Source organism: Melitaea cinxia, chromosome 5 (assembly GCF_905220565.1).
Source record: "Melitaea cinxia chromosome 5, ilMelCinx1.1, whole genome shotgun sequence".
NCBI lineage: Eukaryota > Metazoa > Arthropoda > Insecta > Lepidoptera > Nymphalidae > Melitaea > Melitaea cinxia.
The window spans coordinates 10,052,158-10,075,758 of NC_059398.1; the positions used below are offsets into that span (position 1 = coordinate 10,052,158).

Genomic DNA, 23,601 nt, shown 5'->3' on the forward strand with positions numbered 1-23,601 from the left:
CATTGTGTTATCGTTTTTCCTTTGCTGTGCCTTTTTGTATCTTTTAAGTCTATGAACTTTTAGTGCTAACTTTTGTTTTAAAGTGTCTAAGAACTCTTCCGGTTTTGTATTCCTATTTTCGTGTTTAGTGTGTGTGTTTCTTGTTTCAAATATTCTTTTGACATGCTTAATGATTTTACGGGATCTATTGTTATTTATGTACTGTGTGACTCGCCCACAGTCTGCTCTGAGTTTTACTATGTCCTTTTCTAATCTTATTTGCCATGGTGGTTTATTACAGTCTTTGGGCCTTGTGCTTCTAATATTTTCTGTGACCTTATAGTTAAGTTCTTCGGAGATAACTAAGGCTACGCAATACACTATTGTATGTATGTCGGTTAGTTTTGTGTCGTCGGAAATAAATTGGAATAGAATATCATGATTAAACATATTGACTAGCTGAAATAGGTGAGAACTGTATCTAAGTTTAGGTAATTTTGGTCGGACTAGTGGGTCCATTCCTGAATATTGTGTTAGTGCTGTCCTGAATTTGTCACAGATTTCTTCTATTTGAGTGTTCATTCCTAGATTATGGTCTAATACCGTATCAATGTCGTTATCCATCATTATAGTAACAAATTCAGTCTGTGTTGACATGTGTGATGTCTGAGTGTTATTAGAAAATGTGCATGTTGACTGAGTATTATATGTGAATATGTTTGATGGCGAAGTGTGCCTTGTGTTGGGTTTTGGGTGAGTAGAAGAACATGGAATATCATCGTTTGTTGATGTATTACTATTAATATAGATTTGATTTTTATTTTCTGTTTCTAGTTGTGACTTTATTTCTTCTTTAATTATATTTAAAGTTTCCTGATTTAAAAGGTTGTTTTTTACTATTGCTCTTCTTAGTTTTTAAATATAATATGAAGTTAAAGTAAAAGTGATAATATATGAGAAATATTTTATATAGTTTATTTACAAAGACAAAGTATGCATTAAAATCAATATATTAATAATCAAATTTTAGCCAAGTGCGAGTTGGTCACACAATCAGTTTCACGATTCCGTACACCTAACTGTTCGGTTTCTGTATCGGTATCGGAGTTCTTGTAATAGTCCTAATAATATGAACTGTATAAAGCAGATCTCAACACGATACTTGCATGATATATTGCAATATACACGTACAGAAATGTTTTTCTTTTACATTTAGAAAAGCGGTGGCGTTGTTCCTTCTTTTGTTTCTCTTTTTCAAAATTTGAAAGTAATCAATTTCATTACGCCTTACATCTCAAGGAGAAAAGGCCTTTGCCTTTGCTTTGGTGTGAGGACATATTTGGGCTGAGGATATTAGATGCTTGTGTATATTTTTAGTGTAGGTGATCTCAAATTTCGTAGATGATATCTACCTAATAGATGACAAATAAATTTCGGAGTCACTAAAAACGTCATCAAACCTGGACCAAGTTTTATTTTTAGAATTTCATCATCACTTTTATTTAATTGTAATAATTGCTTGTTAATTGCATAGTAATTAAGGGTAGTGAAATTTGCAAATGTAGAAGCCTAAGTTGCGAACTTTTAGACTTAGCACAAAATGGATGCGTGCAATCGATTTAAATGAGATAGGGTACAGCAGGAATTTCCTGCTCAAAATATGGAACAGCCCGACTGGGGTAGTACCTCGACCTTACAGAAGATCACAGCAAAATAATACTGTTTTCAAGCAGTGTTGTGTTCGTGTTGGTGAGTAAGGTGACCAGAGCTCCTGGGGGGATTGGGTCGGCAATGCGCTTGCGATGCTTCTGGTGTTGCAGGTGTCTATAAGCTACGGTAACCGCTTACTATCAGGTGAGCCGTACGCTTGTTTGCCGACCTAGTGACATTAAAAAAAAATGACACCGAAACTTTTTTTTCGATCAGTCGACCCATCGTCAGCCGATGAGGACCGAGGATATTGATGAATATGTACAAACTAACTACTCATTGTCACTTTGGGTCAGGTTACATCTTTTTAATATAACTATTACTAATATAAATATTTTTTTTCAGTAACCAATTTTTAATGAACTGTAGCTTGAAAAATAAATTTGCATTTAACAAGAAAATTTTAATTATTTCTTGTCAATCGATCACTAATTTAATCTGGTGATTTTTTTCGGTACTTTGATTTCAGTAAGTTTGTAAAGATTTGTTTGCTAGCCCTAATTTTTCATCACCGATAGCTGTACGCAAAAGTATGTGCTGCAGCATTAAAAAGTTATTGAAAAAACAATATACCTTAAAAAAAAAACGTATTTACTATTTAAATTTTCACATCTAACAATATACAACTATCTGTGTGACTACGGCAGTAAAGAACATAGCCAGGCCCTTTCTTTCCGTGGATGACGTAAGAGGCGACTAAGGGATAATACAGTTCCACTACCACCTTGGAACTTGTAGGGTCGACCGATGGCGGGATAACCATCCAACTACTGGCTTTGAAATACACAGGCCGAAGACGGGCAGCAGCGGCTTCGGCGCGACAAAGCCAGCACAACCCGCCTGCCCAGCATGGTGACTATGGGCAACACAAGTGAGTTCACGCTATTTTTGGCGCGAACTTGTGGAGGCATATGTCCAGCAGCAGTGGACAGGTGCGATAGGCTGAGGACCCAACTCCTCCTCTCCAGTAAGTTTTTGTCCAATAAGGTCTAAGACATACATGTTAATCACTATTTATAGTCAAAAGCTAAAAAAAATTCATCCATTTTTATTGTCAGTGATGATAAAGCCAGCCATGTCAGTCCGCCAGTCAGTATTATTTAACAAGTATACGCATGGCGCAGATCATTATTTATTTGGCTATTTAGCTATTTCCTCCAGACTAAGACAAATATTACTAATTTTATTCATAGAGATAAAAAAGGTATTTCTATGGTCGTTAAATATTTTATAAGTATCTTATTTTATTTTCCATCCTATTTAATACTTATATTTTCGATAAATTCGAGCACGACAAAAGATAATCCATGTACTGTAATTACGTTACTACGTCGGATAATGTTATATTTGGATTCCGTATACATCATTGTTTTCTCGTCAAATCACATTTGAACACGGAAAACTGTCGTTACATGTAACTGCATTTTAAAGGACTGATGGTCCGAATTGCTTTAAACTTTCAATTAAATTGCTCTATTAGAAGTTTTAATAAAAATCCATTAATGACTTGTTTTGTCTAGGGAAATGTTGTTATAGGGATCTACTGCCTATAACATATTTAATGTCCTTAATGCTAGAAAGAGAAAAAATATAATGATCAATCATTAAGTCTATTGAAAGTAGAAAATAGTGGAAAGCAAAAATGATACAGTAGATATGTTATATTAGTTGTTTCAATATTATAACTATTATTTAGTCATTGACCCGTTAACTGTGTCTGCTTATTGCAGTTTATCGATATCCCTACCGGAGTCCGCTACAACATGAAGCCAACCGTTTAATGTGGACTACATTTCACGCTCCATACTAACTAATTTGTGATATATTTATATTTTCTTCAATTATTATTTTTTCTTTATCATCACACTCTTTTATTGTCAATAATATAGATATATTATATCAATGAATATATAATCCTCTAATGGTTTATCCATTGTTTTCCATTTGAAAACCCGTTATAAATTCATACAGTTTAACTTTTCGTTATTTTTTATTAATTTTCATATTATTTAGGAGAAAATCTTGGTGAAAATGCAACTAATAATTCAGACAGATCTAATTTCCACATTTTTTTTTTTAATTTCACACAAGCACATTTTTTATAAGACCACCCGGGTAAAATCCAGCTAATATGATGTCCTGAAGGCTGAAATTAATAGATACAAAGAGTTGGATTTATAACACGCGTGGACGAGCGAGCTGACCTAGTGGTAGCGGGTGCGTTGAAAGCGACATCGTCGTTTAAATAGTGGCAGGGAAGGTGGTCATTCTGGCGCAAGCAAGTCGCGTCAGTGAGTATAGTGCGCCCGCACCTCGCCATGCGAACACGCTCACCACATGGCGCGTCGCCTGGCGCTGCTTGCGCTGCTGGCGTGCGCAGCAGTCGCGAACTGTCTGCCTTTACGATCCGCCGAGACTTCCGACTCGGAATCTTATGACCTCGTGTTGTTGGACGATTATGATGAGTCTCTTGAAAAAACTCTTCCGACACATATCACCATCAAGCCAAAAAACAAAGTGATAATACGCAATAAAGTTCCCAAGTTCAATGTGACAAAGAAAAATAATAAAAGTAGTGAAAAAGTTCGCGTTATTAAAACTACAATCAACATTTCAAGTCAAACAAATTTTATTGTGACTAAGCCTCCTCGAGTAATCGAAGAAGTATCTAGTGTGATACCGCGTCATCCTAATGCGACGTTTACGAATGTAAGTGATCATCAATTAGTGGTAAGTATTGCAAGCCAGACGTCGAGACCAAGCACAAAAAAAACGCTGAAACCTCGGCCAACGAGCCCTCGACGCCCGCCCACGACTGCGCGCCCAAAAACCACTACGACGACGAAGCGACAACGTACAACCACGACACGTCGTTCGACTACGCATCGGACTTTAAAAACAACTAAAAAGAGTTGTCCACAAAAACACTTGAACTGGATATCAAAATATATTCATGAAAAAAACGTAAAGAAAACTCCGAAAAATGAAGAGAAATCAGGTTGGTTTGTAGGTAGGTTTACTATATTTACATACTCATATTTTTAAAAGACGGTAAGTTCAAAATTAGCCTCTAATATTTTTTAATCTTATATGTGTACGTATAATGATATCTTACGCAGCAGAGGTAAAAAATATAAGCAAAAAATCGTAGTAAAAAATGATGAAATAAAGTACCTATATATAAGGTACCTATGTATTTTTTTCACTTTAATGTATGGTATTATGTTATATAATACTATAGTTAATATAACTATAGTTTCTCTTTCTTCATTTAATTACACGAAATTGTCTGAACAATGTTTAAAATATTTTATCATTTTGTTGAAATATTACTATCATTTTAGGCGCATTCAGTAAAAGTAGGTACAAGATAATTTTGTACCTACTACTTTTGTTACAGTGTCTTTTAATGTTTTCTAGAGCTACGTTTGTTTACACCATGTCTGTCTCAAAATTATTTATTCTATTTCAATTATTCATGGTTTCTTTTTTTTATTTGTTAATAATATTCTCTTAAAGTTTACAAAACAGGTAGGATTCATTAACATTATTTGAAGCCAATATCAATCTGACTAAATCGGTTCCTGAAAAACGACAGTTTAAAAAAAATCTTCTTAGTCTTTATAAACTAAAATCGATACTGAAGTCAAATATGTTTTTTTTTTCGTTTTTATTAATCTATAGTTTGACCGCGCTTAACTCACGATTTGAACTTTTATTACGAGATGGGATATTTGAACTAAGAAAGCTCAGAGCCTTTGGGAAATGACGCCAATATGTGATATATATAATTTATTGATGAGTAAAATAATTTAATTTTTTTCTGTTAAAAAAAATATTTTTCAAATGTTTCCGTATACATTTTAAGGTCTTAGGATTGACAGTTAGAAGTCACAGACATCATACCACGTAGTATATAGTCAAAATAATTTAAAATTCGAATTTTGCAAAAAAAAATATCTTCTGTACCTAATAATCTTTAAGCGCATAGATCTAGTACTCTATGTAGGTATACTTACTATTAATAGGCTTCTTGAAAGTATTGGCAATTACGAACGTTCTCGCAAAGTAACTAAAAATGTTAAATTACCTATTTAGATTTATTTAACCTTTTAAAGTATCTTTCACACATCGACGTATTAACAATAAAATTTATACAAACTTTACTCAAAAGTCACATAAACTCAGAATCTTTTATTAAATTATGAAACAAATAAATACCTAACTCATTTTTACAAAACCTTTTTTAAGCAAATTAATAGAAAACATTAGCATGTCTTAGCGAGTTATTGTTCTATTACGATTTCTGTATTTTAATATTAGTTTATTCTTTATAACATACATATCATCTTTTGATGAAAGGTTTATTAGAAAAATTCCTGGTCCTTAGAAAATCTGCGTAATAAATACTAATCTAATCTAAATACTACTATGATCTTTATCAGTTACATAGTCTTACAGTTTCTAAATTTTTATCACGGTACAAGACATTGTTTTCAATACCTTTTCCTTATAAAGATTTGTAACCGCACACAGAATTTAACACATCCGTGAATTATGCCTACTAAATTTAGCTTTCACTTTTCATAAACCGCTAAACGTTCTCGTATAATCTTTTGTACAAAGTGGAATAAAGACAGTACAGAGGGCAACTATTTTTGAGGCCAAATTTTCTTGTGCCGTATGTCGTTAATCCACGACGTTATTTGGCGTGAAGTACTAAATTTGAACTTTTAAATTTCGCTCATGAAAAAATTACTAAGCCCAAGCAGCGCAATATTAGGTAGGTAAAAAAGAAACAACTATATCTACGAACAGAAGGAAATGTGCTTCAGTTTCAGTTTTCAGTATCAGTTCAGCATATTGCAGTCCACGGCTGGACATAGGCTTCCCCTAGTTCTCGCCAGATATCCCGGTTTTCCGCAATCCTCATCCAGTCTACGCCGGCAATTTTACGTAGATTTATTATTATGTATTTATTTATTTTTTGCTTGTGCGTTGTTAATTGGTCCAGAATATTCGCTATACTATGTACGAAGTCCATTTTCCTCGATGATCGATCTACTTCACAGTAATAATTTTTTTTTATTAAAGTAAAACAAGCCTGTTATATACACGTATATACGTTAATTTTGTTTTAAAGTATTACAAACGGAATAAAATACCTAATATTTTTTTCAAATGTATTTAGATATTCGAATATTGGATATCTTATCATTGGCGGATTTACCAGTAGTCTAAGTAGGCTGATAGGGCGGTAATTTCGCCTAATGTCTTTTCTTGTCTTACAGAAAAAAAAATATTCATCCAGAAAATGAGTTTTGAAAATTTTACAAAAGTTTCATTTTTTTAGTCCTGTACACATACATACTTAGTACTAACAACAAAAAAAGCAAATGCTCTGTAAAATATACTTTTATGATCATGAATTTTAAAAATAATCTATTGCCATTAATAAAATTTAGTAGAAACTGCAGCTGGTGAATTATATACAGAACCTTGCCACTCTTTCATAAAGCTACAGGAAATGTACGTTTTTTCGTAATTTCGACTCAAAGGTGCATAAACTAAAGAGTAAAAATTTATCCGAATAATTCAGAAATTGACATATGTAGTTCAGGTCATCGTAAACATTTAATGAGTTTTCAAGAAATACGATTTTGGATTCTTATAAAATCTTCGTTCCAGCGAAAACAACTGAGGTAGGCCACAGCAGGGAATTTCCTGCTCAAAATATGGAGCCCAACTGGAGTAGTACCTCAACCTTACAGAAGATCACAGCTAAATAATACTGCTTTCAAGCAGTGTTGTGTTCCTGTTGGTGAGTAAGGTAACCGGAGCTCCTAGGGGGTTTGGGATTGGCGACGCGCTTGCGATGCTTCTGGTACTGCAGATGTCTATGGGCAATGGTATTCGGTTGCCATCAGGTGAGCCTTATGCTTGTTTGATGACCAAGTTATAAAAAAAAATGTATAGAATATTCATCCAAACTCAGATAGTCAGATATAGCATTTTGTATAGCTTTATGCATACATGCGACAAATTTTTCGGATGAGAGAAGCTTATCTTTCATAAAACTTTTAAAAAACTATCTTCTTTAAGTTAAGAAAACATAAAAGCCTTAAGCTCTTTTGAGAGTAGAATCAGAATAAAGGCGCAAGATTTCATACAACGGTATAATTGATGATTTTGCAAATTTAATCTCGCAAAAAAATAATGTAAAACTTTCATAGCATCATTCAAATGTACATTTTTTTCCGTAAGCTATGTTCATATTAGTGTAACTATTTTAAAATTTTATCTCACGTTATATAAAATGTAATACTTAGTAAGTACATGTAGGTACATGTAAAGTATATGATAAGCGACTTCTTTAGCTCTGAAGTGTACATTCAAAAACTATTTTTCGTTTGATCTTCACCAAATCGTGGGTAATAAAATGATCTTGAAATTCACAACAGGAAAAATTGATATTATATAGACATTGGTGAACTGACTGTAATAAATATGACTGCGAAATAGGTTATTGAATTTCAGAGGTGAGTAGGGGCGGCAAACATATAGTAATAGCCTACTGGCAGCAAATTTGTAAATTTGCTAATGTAACTTATCAAATATTATATTACATTACGAGTGTTATTAGATATAGTATCTGTAAGAGCTTGTCCACATAACCATGAAACCGCCTCCCGGTTATTACGCCCTACAGAACAACAAGTTTTTTATAAAAAGAAGATAATATTTATTTACGGGATTTTAACTTATTAGAATTAAATAACAATAATTATATAAAATTATCGTGCTTTATGTTAAAAAATAAAAAACCAAATTTAATTAAATTAATGTATACATGCAAAAATTTTATCAGAGATAATTGAAATATGGACGCGTTGTTTTGTCTTCATACGCAAAGATACAGTCAAATGCCCGTAGTATTGGCGACATTAGCAACATTGGTAAGAAAGAACTTGCCCAAGCTAAACTAACAAGCGCTCGACCTGATATCCCATCGTGTTTTCTTTCTTAACCTCGTCTGTATATTAATCTGAAACCACAGTCTTAATCGTTGACCAACCCACTATATCTGACTCTGAATTTGGCATCGAGACCAACAACCCAGGAGACGTCGTAGAGGAATCTCTAGCAGAAATCCCACCACCAACCGTAATGAGAAAGAGCCCTTTATTAAGTTTTCCAATATTCGACGCGGCTAAATTGCTAAATGGGACTTTTTCTCTGTACCGCTTAATTCTTATTTATTTTTTATACGATTTTATTTATATATTTTTTTTGAGGTGTTTTTACAGATATAATAATAGACAATTAGAGTTTATACATATTCAAAAATTATAAAAACAAATTAAAAATTCACACAGATATACATGAAATACACATATTGATATTGGTGGTACACATAGTAAATATTTATGTAATATACTTTTTTCTTCTAGTTCAAAATAAATGTTTGAAAGCTTGCGTCTAGCAGAGATATGATTACATTGAACAAATCGAAATCAATAGTCATACACAAGTCATTGAAGTGTTTCCAGCTCTTAGTAAAAATGAATTCTGCCTATAAATGCTTTTTGCCAAAGGCACATGAATTTAAAATTTCTAAGATTACCAGTAAGAACATCAAACTGTAACAGAGATAGAAGGTTTTTTTTTTATGTCACTAGGTCGGCAAACAAGCGTACGGCTCACCTGATGGTAAGCGATTACCGTAGCTTATAGTCGCCTGCAACACCAAAAGCATCGCAAGCGCGTTGCCGACCCAATCCCCAATCCCCCCAAGAGCTCTGGTCACCTTACTCACCAACAGGAACACAATACTGCTTGAAAACAGTATTATTTTGCTGTGATCTTCTGTAAGGTCGAGTACTACCCCAGTCGGGCTGCTCCATGTTTTGAGCAGGAAATTCCTGCTGTGCCCTACCTCAGTTAACAAACGGGGCAATTAACACCATTAGAAACGATTTTAATCAAGAATTTTGTGTCGCCTATTTTGCGGCGATATGTTAACAGCAATAGATGGTGCTTCCGACAAATCTGATCATATTGGTCGGACTTATATGTTTCTCCAGTACGGTAACACAAGTATTTTAAAAATCTTTTTTGTATGTTTTCGATCCTGTAGCATATTCCAAGCTACTGCGAACCAGTGAACAATATAATATCTTCAGTGTCTTAGCATTAACGAAATCTTGCGTGCTACGAATTAAAAATCCCAGAGCTTTAGATGCTTTGGATACTATAACGTCAATATGTTTGTCAAGCAGAAGTTTGGAGTCGTACGTAACATCAAGATCCCGCATAGAACGCACCCGCCGAAGTTCCCGTTGTTGGAGTGAGTATTCGTACGATATTGTGTTGACTCTACGACTAAATGACATTATTGTACATTTTTCTGGGTTTAGGTCGAGCTTGTTTTTAAATACAATACGATTGGAATAGATTAAGATCTTTCTGCAACAAGGTGGTGTCAGCGTATGTACGTATTCTTGCGAAGATCTTCATATCGTCAGCAAAAGCAAAGAAGTTTAGATGTTTTTAAGCACTTCTCGATGTCGTTCACGAAAATCATGAACAGAAATGGGCATGAACGGAATGGCACGCCACAAGGGATTTCAACCCAACTAGAAATATAATTATTAATAACTTACTACCTGACAACGATTGTCGATAATCAAACCAACGCAACAAGTCACCATGGATACCAATCATTTCCAGCTTATCCAATAGGACGTCATGCGGTATCTGATCAAAAGCTTTGCTATAATCGGTATAAACTACGTTCACCTAACAGCATCAGTAATGTAATCACCGAGCAAGATCAGATTAGACACCGTTGAGCGTCCCTTAATAAAGCTATGCTGCGAAAGACTGATGGAGTGACATAAAGCCGAGTAAGTCTGCCCATATATCAATTTCTCGAAAACTTTTGCAATAATGCATAATTTAGAAATAGATCTGTAATTGGATACCTCAGACTTGGATCCTTTTTTGTTTACAGGAGTGATATATGCTCGTTTCCGCATATCAGGGACACAGAATTGAGAAAGAGAAAGTTTAAATAATAATGCAATGGGTTTCGAAATTGATGCAGAGCAATTGATTAGAAAGCGGGATGGTATATTATCGGGCCTCGCTGACTTACCAGGATCAAGGAGTTTCAATATCTCATGTATAATCTTTTCATCTACTATGATAGACGAGATGTAAGAAGTGCAGTTAGAAGCTTCTCGAGACACTCGATGAGATCCACTTCTCACACGAAAGAAGGATGACATGAAAAAATCGGAAAAAGCGTTACATATTTTCTCACCATTATTAATCTCTTGTCCATTATATCAAAGCACATTAGGTACCTGCATCGACTTGTTTCTATTTAACCGACTTCCAAAAAAGGAGGAGGTTCTCAATTCGACTGTATTTTTTTTTTATATAGGATCAAAACCTTTTTGGATTACCTTTGATTGAATCTTCAACATTATTAATATAATTTTGGTAGCAAGTCTCTTTTAGGAATTTAAATCTTTCACGTAATATTTTGAACAAGATCTTGTTACTTTATTGAGTTTTAGAATAATTGTTTAATTCTGAAGTAGCAACCAGGAAGATAGCAAACAACGGACATTGTGGGTGTAATTATGCTGTAATTAAGATTTATAGGTATAGCTTTATTTAACCTCCAGTTTATGTAATTGCCAACCCGCATTGTAGCAGCGTGATGGATTAAGCTCTGATCCTTCTCCTACACGGAGAAAGAGGTCTATGCCGATGAGATGATAGCCGATGATAGATATGAGATAAGATGATGCCGAGAGCAGTGGGATATTACAGGCTGAAGCGTTATGTAATTGCTTATTTTCGAGAGAGTACATACTTAATTTATATCAAAAGTTTCTTTCAAGTAAGAGTGAAATTGCACTTGTCTATTAAAATGTGCATAATTAACTGCATAATAAAAGAAGATTTCTTTTCGTGTCTTATGATAATTTCAGTAAGATATCGCAGGAGATATTATGATTGCCATCAATTTAACTCGTGCTCATCTTAATTAATATATTCACTTTACTTTCAAAGTATACAAGCTTCTATTTAAATATTTTTTGAAAACTATAAATTTCATGTAATGTAAAAATTCTGAATTATTTTAACATTTCACAGCTATAAATGAAATAGTTACCCAGTTTTTAAATATCTTATTGTATGATTAGAGTTAAGGCGTAAAAAATTTGTCTCGATTTCTTTAAATAAAAGAATAATATGAATATTTATCTGAATCTCAAAATTTTTTGATATATATTTTCATTCATTTCATTCAATTAAAACAATATTGTTCAGATCTGTTACAAAATAAATAAATTTCTAAAATAAAAATAGCTTTAGTTACTCTTTATTAAATTAGCTATCTACGAGTGAAAGTCTCGTCAAAATCGGTCCAGCCGTTTCAGAGATTAGCCGACAGTCAGACAGACAGACTGACAAAAATTGTATAAAATATTATTTTGGTATACCCGCACGAATATTTCACATTAAATAAGTAAAAAAATACTGTAACTGAGTGGCTACGGTACTAAAGAATATAGCCACCCCCTCTCTTCCCGTGGGTGTCGTAAGAGGCGACTAAGGGATAACACAGTTCTGCTACCACCTTGGAACTTAAAAATCCGACCGGTGACTAGATTACCATCCAATTGGTGGCTTTGAAATACACAGGCCGAAGACGGGCAGCGTCTTCGGTGCGACATAGCCAGTACTGCGGTCACCAATCCGCCTGCCCAGAGTGGTAACTATGAGTAAAACACATGAGTTCACGTTATTTTTGGCGTAAACTTGTGGAGGCCTATGTCCAGCAGTGGATTGTATAGGCTGTAATGATGAAGTAAAAATATTACCGATTAATAATGAATTGATTTACAAAAACAAAAGCAATAATAAATTTTTTAGTTGTGGATGCCGGTAGAGCAAGCAATTATCTATAAATTGATATATAATTTATGTGGAATAATTGTAAAACTTTTTCTAAAAAGGGAGGCAAACATCTTAAACCTTAGCGTATAATATATATGATGATGTACCGTGTATACATCCATATGCATTTAGTAAAAAGCGGTTATTTTAATATTACAAACAAAGACTCCAATTTTATTTATTTGTATAGATGTCGTTCTAATTCTATTAAATTAATTAACTTCAAGAAATCATTGTTGACGATTCAGAATTCAATAAGAAATAAAATGTTGTATGACGGAACAGAAAAACATTTATTAATTGAATGTAATTAGTATCGTCTACTTGGAAAAAGATTTCTTTTTAATACTTTTCTTCTGTGGTAGGGCGTGCTTGTTTTTCATTTTTAAATTAGACTAGAAAAAAACTGAAATTTATTTTGAGTAGCAAAGCATGACTGTGATCTTTGTCGGAATTAATTATTTTGCTAAAAAAGATTTAATAAAATTTACTAATAGTAAGTCGACGGCTACGTATAATATATATTATGTGCACGTTTAAGCCTGAACTCTAAGAAGGTTTTTGTTCACAAAAATATAACTAAGACGCAAATAGATTTTTTGCTCGTCCTAATTGAAAATCCGCACAACTTCAGTTTTATTTTTGTCTTCACTAACTAAACTTTTATTGTTTACTTAAATAATATCACTACTTATCAAAGACCTGTTATTTACATATTGTACTATTGATCAATTATTGATATAACATCAGCCCATCTGCAAGGCAATATTTTTTCACTCTCAGGTTATCTGACAGAAATTGTTTTTTAGCAATAAAACCGTATTCTTATATAATTAACATAGCTTATATTTTATTCGATAATATATGTATATATTTAATTATTTTTAAAAACTTGTAAACATTTCCTTCCTTATAAACGTGCTATAAATTGTATAAAGATAATTGAAATTTATAATTAGCGTAACAGTAATATCAAAAAAAATCTCGTTTTGCAATCAAGCTCTGACAAGGAAAATCTTGGGCGCTAGTTCTTTGCTGTCCCGTACTGGGTCTAGTTTTAGCAATCTAGCTACCTAGTTTGCGTCCTACTAACACATAAAGTTTCACCTTTTTATAGACCCGTATGATTCCATTGGCATTTATAGCATTTCATTTTCCTATTGAACCTGAGTATTCTTAATTATAAAACAAGTGTACTGTAGTATTTTTTTTTTGTTTATTACCTTTTTGTGTTTAAATAATATTATACGGCAATTTTGATTTTGATTGAAAGGAAACAATTTTGTCTATTAATTATGTATAATATGTTTAATTATTTTAATATTTATTATAAATTTGTTGTAACTTGTACACCTATGCTGACGCTAGACTATTTCCTTTGCCCTAAGGTTGCCTGGAAGAGATCGCTTTTTAGCGATAAGGCCGTCGTGTGTACCTAATGAATATATTATTAACATTTTTCCTTCTTTGCTATGTATTATTTCTGTTTTTGGTGTACAATAAAGTGTATTATTATTTTATATTTGTAGGTTTGTTCTCCAAGCTGTTAAGTTGGTTTGCAGAGTCGAAATCTAGTTGGTTTTATGGTGGATGGTTCAATAACTTCCCAAGTACAACGACACCATATCCTACGTCTGCCTCGACAGACGCTTGGTTTCAAAATTTTGTTGATTCTGAAGATGTCCATATTTCGACTGCGGCAAGTGAAAAATGTTGGTAAAATAATTACTGTCCATGATATATATATATATATATATATATATATATATATATATATATATATATATATTTCTTTTTTTTGGTAAAATATTTATTCTTACTCATTCATACCATTAATTCATGTTAATTTTTTACTATAGTAAAAAAGTCTACGAAAAAATCTCTCAAGAAAACATACAAGGGCTACCAATTGATACGAACATATCCAGACACGCAATGGAAGGTGAATTCATTATTAGACTTACAGGAAGAAGCAGAAGGGTCCGGTCTAATGTGGTGGACATCTCCATCTCTGAATGGTTCAACGGATTTGCTCGTTCCACCAGATTTATTTATAGATGTTAAAAATCATTTAAAATCTTATAAAATAGAGTTTGAGATAATTATTTTGGATCTACAGGTAAACTTTGTAATTAATAATAAAGTTAATCATTTTTTTTCATGTAGTAATTGAATAATATTTGTTTAGAAATCCATCATGTATGAAAATCCTAAACTTTCGAAGAAACAGCGTCTTGAACTGGAACATTTACACGGACATCCAATGACGTGGAGGCGGTATCATCGCTATGCCGATATACTGAGATATCTAGAATATCTTCAACATTCGTATGCGGATATAGTGGAACTAGTACCGATGGGTCTATCTTCGGAAGGACTACCTCTTGTGGCTGTTAAGGTACTACAAATATTAAAATATAATTATGTTTTTTTTTACTTTTCCCATTAACATATAGGTATGTAGGTATAGATTTTTTTTTACTTGTTAAAGGTATCCTTACCAACAAACAATACTCAAAAAGATACGCCTGGCAAGTCTCCAAAAAAAAAGTGGAAGCTACGTTCACACATGAAGCCGGCCGTCTGGTTGGACGGCGGCGCTCATGCTAGGGAGTGGATAGCACCTGCAGTCACAACATGGATGTTACATAATTTAATTGAAGGTGATAAAAGATTAGGTTTGTTTTGAACTTTTATTTTAAAAAATGTACATTTTGGACTTAGCGTGCAGAAAATGAATAGAGAATATCTTAGAAAGTAGATCAGATATAATGATGTAAATCATTTCTGTACAATTTTTCAAACAAGCAAAGTAATGACATACATTTTGAAGGTTAGTTAGACGTTTAGATCGTTCAACAAATCTTGGCATGCGGTTGTATAATTATGTCTCTTCTTAACATTTTTTTTTTTGAATATCATATCAAAAATGTCTCTTCTTTACTAGTTTATATACGACTGTTACTTTTTTAACCCTCGTAGTCTGAGGAACTCACGATATTGTCCCTTCGCTTTACGAGTGTAATCTATGCAAAATTAAACTTAACATTTAATGAAGATATTGTATTATTTTAAATGAAGCTAAATGTGAAATTTAGGCATTTAACAGGTATTTGGTGTTTTATGTATAAAATGTGCTTGACTTTATTTCTTAACATACTTTTATGCCTTACCTAATGGTTTAAATGCTAAAATACAAAATATATCAAAACATTTAAAAAATGTAATATTTCCTTATATTATAGGTGCCGATCGTGAAATTCTTGATGTAGCGGATTTTTATATCATGCCCGTGGTAAATCCGGATGGCTACGAGCATTCGCATACACATGATCGACTTTGGAGAAAAACACGTTCAAGAAATCCCGACCATTCGGATGATTACTTCGTCGGTTGGTTAGTAAAGAGTGAAATGGTTATTAAAGCTTGTAAAAATATACAGCATGTCTATGCTTGAAAATATTTTTTTTATATATTTATATGTTTTACTTCCTTTATAAACTTGCAGTTGTAAACGTTTATCTTAAACAACGCTTGTCATTTATAGGAATATTTTATAACTCGTTTCTTATATGAGGCTCGTATAAACTTGATAAAACATTAGATATACATAATTTTACGTTTGTCTTGCACCTGATAATACAGTTGCTTACGTACATGCGGCTTTTTAGGTCAACATAGGTAAAGCATTTTTAATGTACATATATATGATTGTTTCAAGTTCTGGTATTACACGGTACTGGTAACTGTTTCCTTGGTTAATAGTTACGAAAGGTACTTAAAAAAAATAGTTCATGTTTCTTCCCAAGGAAGGTCGTAAAAAATATTTCTATTATCAAAATATATATTTAACTGAGGTATTACAAAAATGTGTATTTCCTGCCATAGTTTAATGTTTGAGAAAGATTAAACTTACCGCTATGTTAGGAGAAATTTTAAAGCAACTCTTCTTATCTTATGTTTGTTCGAATCCGTTACAGCTATTCAACACTGTTTTCTGCGGTTTCCTCCACATATAATATACTATTAAAGAAATCAAACAAGGCCAAAACATATATAGATCTAAATGTGGTTGAAAGAAACCAAAATAATAATGAAAGTTTAAAATAGTTAATACCTTAAAAAAACTAAGTTTTAAGGCACCTAACCTGATGACTATGGTGCGTAGTGACAATGGGCAGAAACATATACACTATGGTACACTATGGTAAAACACATGGGTTCACTCCATTTTTGGCGTGAACTTGTGGAGGCCTATGTCCAGCAGTGGACTGTAATAGGCTGAAATTATGGACCTGATAATTCATTTTGATTTTGTTTGGAGTTCGTATGTGATTATTTTAATATATCATAGTATCCATTATTCCAACTTTAAGGTTTCCTTGGAACTGGGGTCGCACGGAATGCGTAGGTGTGGATGTGGACCGTAATTGGGATTACCACTGGGGTGAAAGGGATGCTTCGAATGATCCTTGCGCAGACAATTATGCTGGTCCCCATCCATTTAGTGAGCCAGAGACGCGCGCAGTTTCGGAGTTCTTGGCTGATCACAGAGGACAGATAAAGGTATATATCTACACATATCAAAACAATACTGCAGTTTTGAAAGTAAATTTTTTATTAACAAATATATACTACAAAATAGTTTTTGAACAAATATTTATTTTCTTCCAAAATGTGGCTTCATACTAAATTAGCTACATAAAAATATTAATTATTTATAGAGATAAATATGAATTACCACGAGTAATGAAAAATATTGGTTAGTTTAGTTAGTTGTTGTGTAGAATAAATATCCAAAAAAATCTAAAACCAACCTTCTTATTTTTAATACTGCCATGGACTGTCAATTCGCCTGTATTTTTTTATGTTTTTACCTCGTAACCTTACTGGGACCACCGTTTTTGATGATTCTTTTTAATTCGAAAGCTGGTGCTTGTCACATGTTCTCCTTTGAATTTGAGCGATATCGAACGAGTAGTTTTTGAGCTATCCCTAATAATAAGTAGTACCTGGGTGACCGAGCTTAGCTCGGTATTTTTAGTAAATCGTGTTTTTTGGGAATCATATTTAAATACGAATTACATATTGATAAAATATGAATAATATATTTTTTACCAAGAATAATAAAAATATAAATAAATATAAAAAATCAAAAATAAAAAAATGATTAAAAATAATATGTAATAAATAATAATAATCTGGCGCACGAGATTGTCGACATGTGGGATGTGAGGTTTGCTGAAATCATTCATATCGTAATATCTGCCAACGGTTTGATCCCGGTTAGCCTCGCTCACCATCTGTGGCAACTGGGGATCCTGGACGGTTCGCTCGCAGCCAGGATGCAATAGGCGGTGTTACTTGACTCTGCTAAGATTGTCCGCCGGTTTCTCAGCCTTCAGCCCTAACCCCCGGCCGTTTGATCTCCCTGCTGGGGCGTAATTCTCCACCCCCTTATATTTATATATGTAAGTATAAGTAAATTTACAAAATTATTTATATAAGTAGTTATTATAATAAATGTATCTATTATGTATTGGGCGGGTGGAGTGACATTCAGTAAAATAATAATAATAGAAAAATAAATAATAATAATCGATCTAAAAAATGAGGATTTGAACCGCGGTCTTTTCGATCGTTCGTGGCCGGCCAATTTCCTACCTGAGCTATATCAGCTTCATTGACAAATTCGAAATTTACCTTCGTATTCTAACGATATTGTAGCCATTTTTTCATTGCCTAAAAACTGGGTTAAAACGACATTTTCTAAAAATAAATCCTAGCTAGGTAGATTAATTATCTCCCTCGAAATCTCCTGCATACAAAATTTCATGAAAATCGTTAGAGCTGTTTCCGAGATTCAGAATCTATATATATACAAGAATTGCTTTTTTAATAGTATTTTAATTGCCATCAACTACCTACGTTAACGATGTTCACATTATAAGTATATATATTATTTGTCGATGTATATTGAAGTCTGTTTTTTATGTTTTAGAACTAACGCAATGATAAATTATTCATTTATTCATTTATTAGTTCATACAAACAAGATTTCAGAGCTTTCCTCCGGACACAAGTAAAATATACAAAAAAAAAAAAACGTATATCTGTCAAACTAAAGAAAACAAATAGGCATCAATATGTAAATTGAAATATACAATGTTATCAAAATACGATAGGTAAATCTTAGAATCACTATATCTATTAAAATAAATTAAAGTCAACATATTAAATAATAAAAGTATTATGTAAATATTAAAATTAAGATAATATATATTCATATGTAAAAATTGTAATATACCTACATACCGAAATACATTATCTAATTAAAATATTTATTAAATAATAATTAAATTCGTTGATATGGTTCAGAGGCAACTTGATATTAGATGTAAGATACGGCGATAATTTTAGTTTGAAGAAGTACGTAAGGAGGCATATTACACAAAAGTATAATCTATAATCTATAATATATATAAAAGCGAAAGGTCACTCACTCATCACGAAATCTCCGAAACTATAACACCTACAAACTTAAAATTTGGCAGGTAGGCTCCTTATAAGACGTAGGCATCCGCTAAGAACGGATTTTACGAAACTCGACCCCTAAGGGGGTAAAACGGGGGTTGGAAGTTTCTATGAAAGTCCCATGTTTTTGAAGTAAGAGACTTGAAATTTAAAATGTTTGCCTTATAGATGATGAGAAGGTGTACAAATAATGTATCTTTAGAAATCAACTCCCTTTTGGGGTTAAAACGGGGGATGGGTAGGTTTACTCACTCATCACGAAATCTCCGGAACTATAACAGCTACAAATTTGAAACTTAGCAGGTAGGTTCATTATAGGGCGTAAACATCCGCTAAGAACTGATTTTACGAAACTCGACCCCTAAGGGGATAAAACGGGGGTCGGAAGTTTGTATGAAAGTCCCATGTTTTTGAAGTAAGAGACTTGAAATTTAAAATGTATGCTCTATAGATGATGAGGAGGTGTTCAAATAATGTATCTTTAGAAATCAATACCCTTTTGGGGTTAAAACGGGGGATGGTAGGTTGACTCACTCATCACGAAATCTCCGAAACTATAACACCTAAAAACTTGAAATTTGGCAGAATGGCTCCTTATAAGGCCTAGACATCCGCTAAGAACGGATTTTACGAAATTCGACCCCCAAGGGGGTAAAACAGGGGTTGGAAGTTTGTGTGAAAGTCCCATGTTTTTGAAGTAAGACACTTGAAATTTAAAATGTATGCCTTATAGATGATGAGAAGGTGTCCAAACAATGTATCTATAGAAATCAACCACCTTTTGGGGTAAAAACGGCGGATGGTAGGTTTACTCACTCATCACGAAATCTCCGAAACTATAACAGCTACAAACTTGAAATTTGGCAGGTAGGTTCCTTACAGGGCGTAAACATCCGCTAAGAGCTGATTTTATGAAAATCAACCACTAAAAGGATAAAACGGGAGTCGACAGGTTGTATGAAAGTCTTATGTTTTATAAGTAATATATGCTCTATAGATGGTGAGGTAGTGTGCAAATAATGCATCGTAATCTATATATATATAAAAGAGAAAGCTCACTAACTCACTCATCACGAGAACTCAAAAACCGCTGGATGGTCTATCCATCCAGATTGGACAAAGATAAAATTTGGCGGGGAGGTAGATTATAGTTAGCAGACGTCCGCTAAGAAGGGATTTTACGATATTCCACCGCTAAGGGGGTTTAATTGGATTTGATACTTTATATGAAACACACACAGCCTAAAAATAAAACTAAAAATGTGATGTATAGAGAGGTTTTATAAAAATAACTATTAAATTTTACTAAATTGTGCCTTTTAAAAAGTTACTCAGTCTGATAAGCATTTCAAGTGACTGAAATAAAACATCTTAATAGTAATGCATATCTTCATAACCACGCGGACGTAGTCGCGGGCAACATTTATTGTATTATAAAACAAAGTCCTCAAAAGTGTATGTGATCGATTCGCTCAAAATTTACTGAACGGATTTTCATGCGGTTTCACCATTAAAGAGAGGGCTCCACCATTGGCAAGAGGAAGGTTTACGGAACGGCTAAGCCGATTTTGATGAGAATTTCACTGGAAGTTTGCCGGGAAAACTTTGTGACATACTAATTTCAACGCGGGCGAAGCCGCGGGCACAGCTAGTACAACTATAGTTTCATTACACTTCATCATAAGAGTTTCATAGACTTTTTAATTCAATATTCATTTTTTAATAAAACTTTTTACATATAATACAAAAAAGAATAATTAAATATGACCAAGAAATATATATACGTATGTCTACGTTACATTACATTTTTTGGTTAATAATTATTATCATTTCTTACCAAATCCAAGAACCAAGGTGGCACGGTTGCTAGATACTAGCAAACATACTTTATAAGTATATACACTTTAAATTGGTTATCTATGTCATAATAATTGATCAATTAACGTGTGCTTCGCGTGGTACTAACGACGTAGGAAAGGTTTCACTAAGAATACAAACAATGCACTAATTTGATACGCTATTTAGTCATCTTATAAAATTCTCATTACCAGTTGTGTATTTGTAACATTTATATACCTCGGATGTCTCGTGTAGTGAACTTTACGAAAATTATCGCTATTAGACAAAAGGTGAAGATGAAGTTTGAGACATCATTTTTAAAACCGCTAGTATGGCAATTTATCACGCGCATAAAAACGACGTAGACCGCATATTGCTTGGGAAATTGTGGCAGAATACGGTATTTGCCCACATCGTTACTTTCAAAACATTTTCTAATTTACTTTCAACAATTTCCTTACCATATTGTTGTTTGTTTAAATTTCTTAAACTAACCCTTTGTGTCCGCTAGAGCTACTACGTTTTACCAAGAAACATTTGAAATTATGATTCCGAAGTCATATTTATAAAACTAACTTTCATAAATTCACACAATATTTTATGGCATCAATATAACTATAAAAAGCTAAGCTCATTTATGGCCTAAGTAACTTTCGAATTACTTTTCCCTTATACAAAAGGTATATCATGTTGGTATTTCAAATTGCAGGTTTATATATCTTTGCACGCGTACTCGCAAGCATGGTTGCTACCGAGCTCTCAAAGTCTTACAACGTTCGCCGATGACGGAACGTTACTGGAGATGGGAAAACTCGCCACCTCTGCCCTAGCCGATATGTATGGGACGAAGTACAAGGTAATAAACTTTAAATTATGCTGTCGAAAACAGTCATTGACGAGAGTTTCGAAAAATATTATACAAACGTATATTGTTTTACTAGGAATTAACTTATTTTAACCTCAAAACCAACCTCTGTTGTGTGTCTACGGTAGTAAAGAATATAGCCACCCCATCTCTTCCCGTGGGTGTCGTAAGAGGCGATTAAGGGATAACACAGTTCCACTACCACCCTGGAACTTAAAAAGGCCGATCGATGGCGGGATAACCATCCAACTGCTGGTTTTGAAATACACAGGCCGAAGACGGGCAGCAGCGTTTTCGGTGCGACAAAGCCAGACCTGCCCATAGTCACCAACCCGCCTGCCTAGCGTGGTGACTATGGGCAATACACATGAGTTCACGCCATTTTTGGCGCAAACTTGAGGAGGCCTATGTCCAGCAGTGGACTGTGGTAGGCTGAAATGGTGATGATGAACATCAACAGGCCTAGAAACCTAATTTAAGGACAAAAACAAAATGTTGCCTAGAAATGCAATTGCGGCCCATTGGCCATTGAAAATTTAGACGCCAGAATAGTAAACCTTTTTTTATAACTTCTATTAAAATATTATTGAACCTAGAACATAATATCTTTAATTTAAACAAAGTCGACTTGTTATTTTCAAACCAAAAATCGCGTTCACAATGGCAGGCGACTGTGGAAGAAAGATTAAAGTCTTGGACCACAATTACATTAAACTAATTTTAGTTCGTTGGACCGTAATTCATAAGTACCTACTTAAATTTAGGTGGGACCTTATGAAGATAGTGAATATTGGTTATAATTAGTATTTAATCTAATGTTATTAAATAAAATTTACGATATATAAATTACTTAGATGAAAATAAGATTTTTAAATCATAAATTACTTGAACTTTTCCAGGTGGGAACGGCTGCCCAAATCCGTCAACCGGCTTCAGGAATGTCCCACGATTGGGCAAGAGCTCGCGCTGGAATTAAATACTCATATCACGTCGATCTTAGGGATTCCTTAGGGCCGTACGGTTTTCTACTCCCGGGCTCGCAAATAGTATCTACGGCGCGAGAGACATGGCAGGCTGTGAGAGCAATTGTAGATAACTTAACTCCCGAACCTTAATGAAAATTGTACTTATTAAAAACAGAGTTAACAATAACCCATAAAAAGCTGCCAACAGCTTCCGATATATTTCGAAAAACAATATTTTTTACTATTTTACCTTAGTACAATAAAATGTAGGTGCCTACTATGTGTAGTTATGTACCTATCAGAAAAAATACATATAATATAATTGGTGATACGTGAAAGTGTAAATAATATTTTTGGAGGATTACGATTAACTGATATTTTAAACTCGTATTATTTAAGCCGCTAGTCGGTTTTTAAATGTTTTTAATTCTAATGTGCAAATAAAAGGTGCAAAAAAGTGAAAGTGAAAGTTGAACAAAAATTTTGTTAGAATAAAATATATTTTATTTTATTTATTATTTGATTTCTATTAGGATATTTTCTTACATATTAAGTTATATGTGGCATGCACGTAAATGTTATCAATGTGTAGTAGAGAAATAAAAATCGTAGTTTAAATAATGCCTTTTATTTTAAAGATATTTTCAATTCTGTGAAGGTAAATAAAATGGAACAATAAAAATGATACTTACAATTTTACTAAAAAAGAACGTAAGTTAGGTACTTAAGTTT

The 23,601-nt window shown here is 33.3% G+C and overlaps 1 protein-coding gene across 1 annotated transcript; it reads left to right on the forward strand.

The window, feature by feature from the left end:
• Positions 1–3,992: 3,992 nt before the first annotated feature.
• Positions 3,993–23,487, forward strand: LOC123654029 (carboxypeptidase A2-like). The gene is made up of 9 exons (XM_045589993.1): positions 3,993–4,699; positions 14,196–14,378; positions 14,526–14,785; positions 14,855–15,064; positions 15,158–15,344; positions 15,912–16,062; positions 17,043–17,232; positions 21,749–21,895; positions 22,804–23,487. The coding sequence occupies exons 1-9, from the start codon at positions 4,027–4,029 to the stop codon at positions 23,017–23,019; spliced, it is 2,217 nt and encodes a 738-aa protein (XP_045445949.1). The 5' UTR covers positions 3,993–4,026; the 3' UTR covers positions 23,020–23,487.
• Positions 23,488–23,601: the final 114 nt, after the last annotated feature.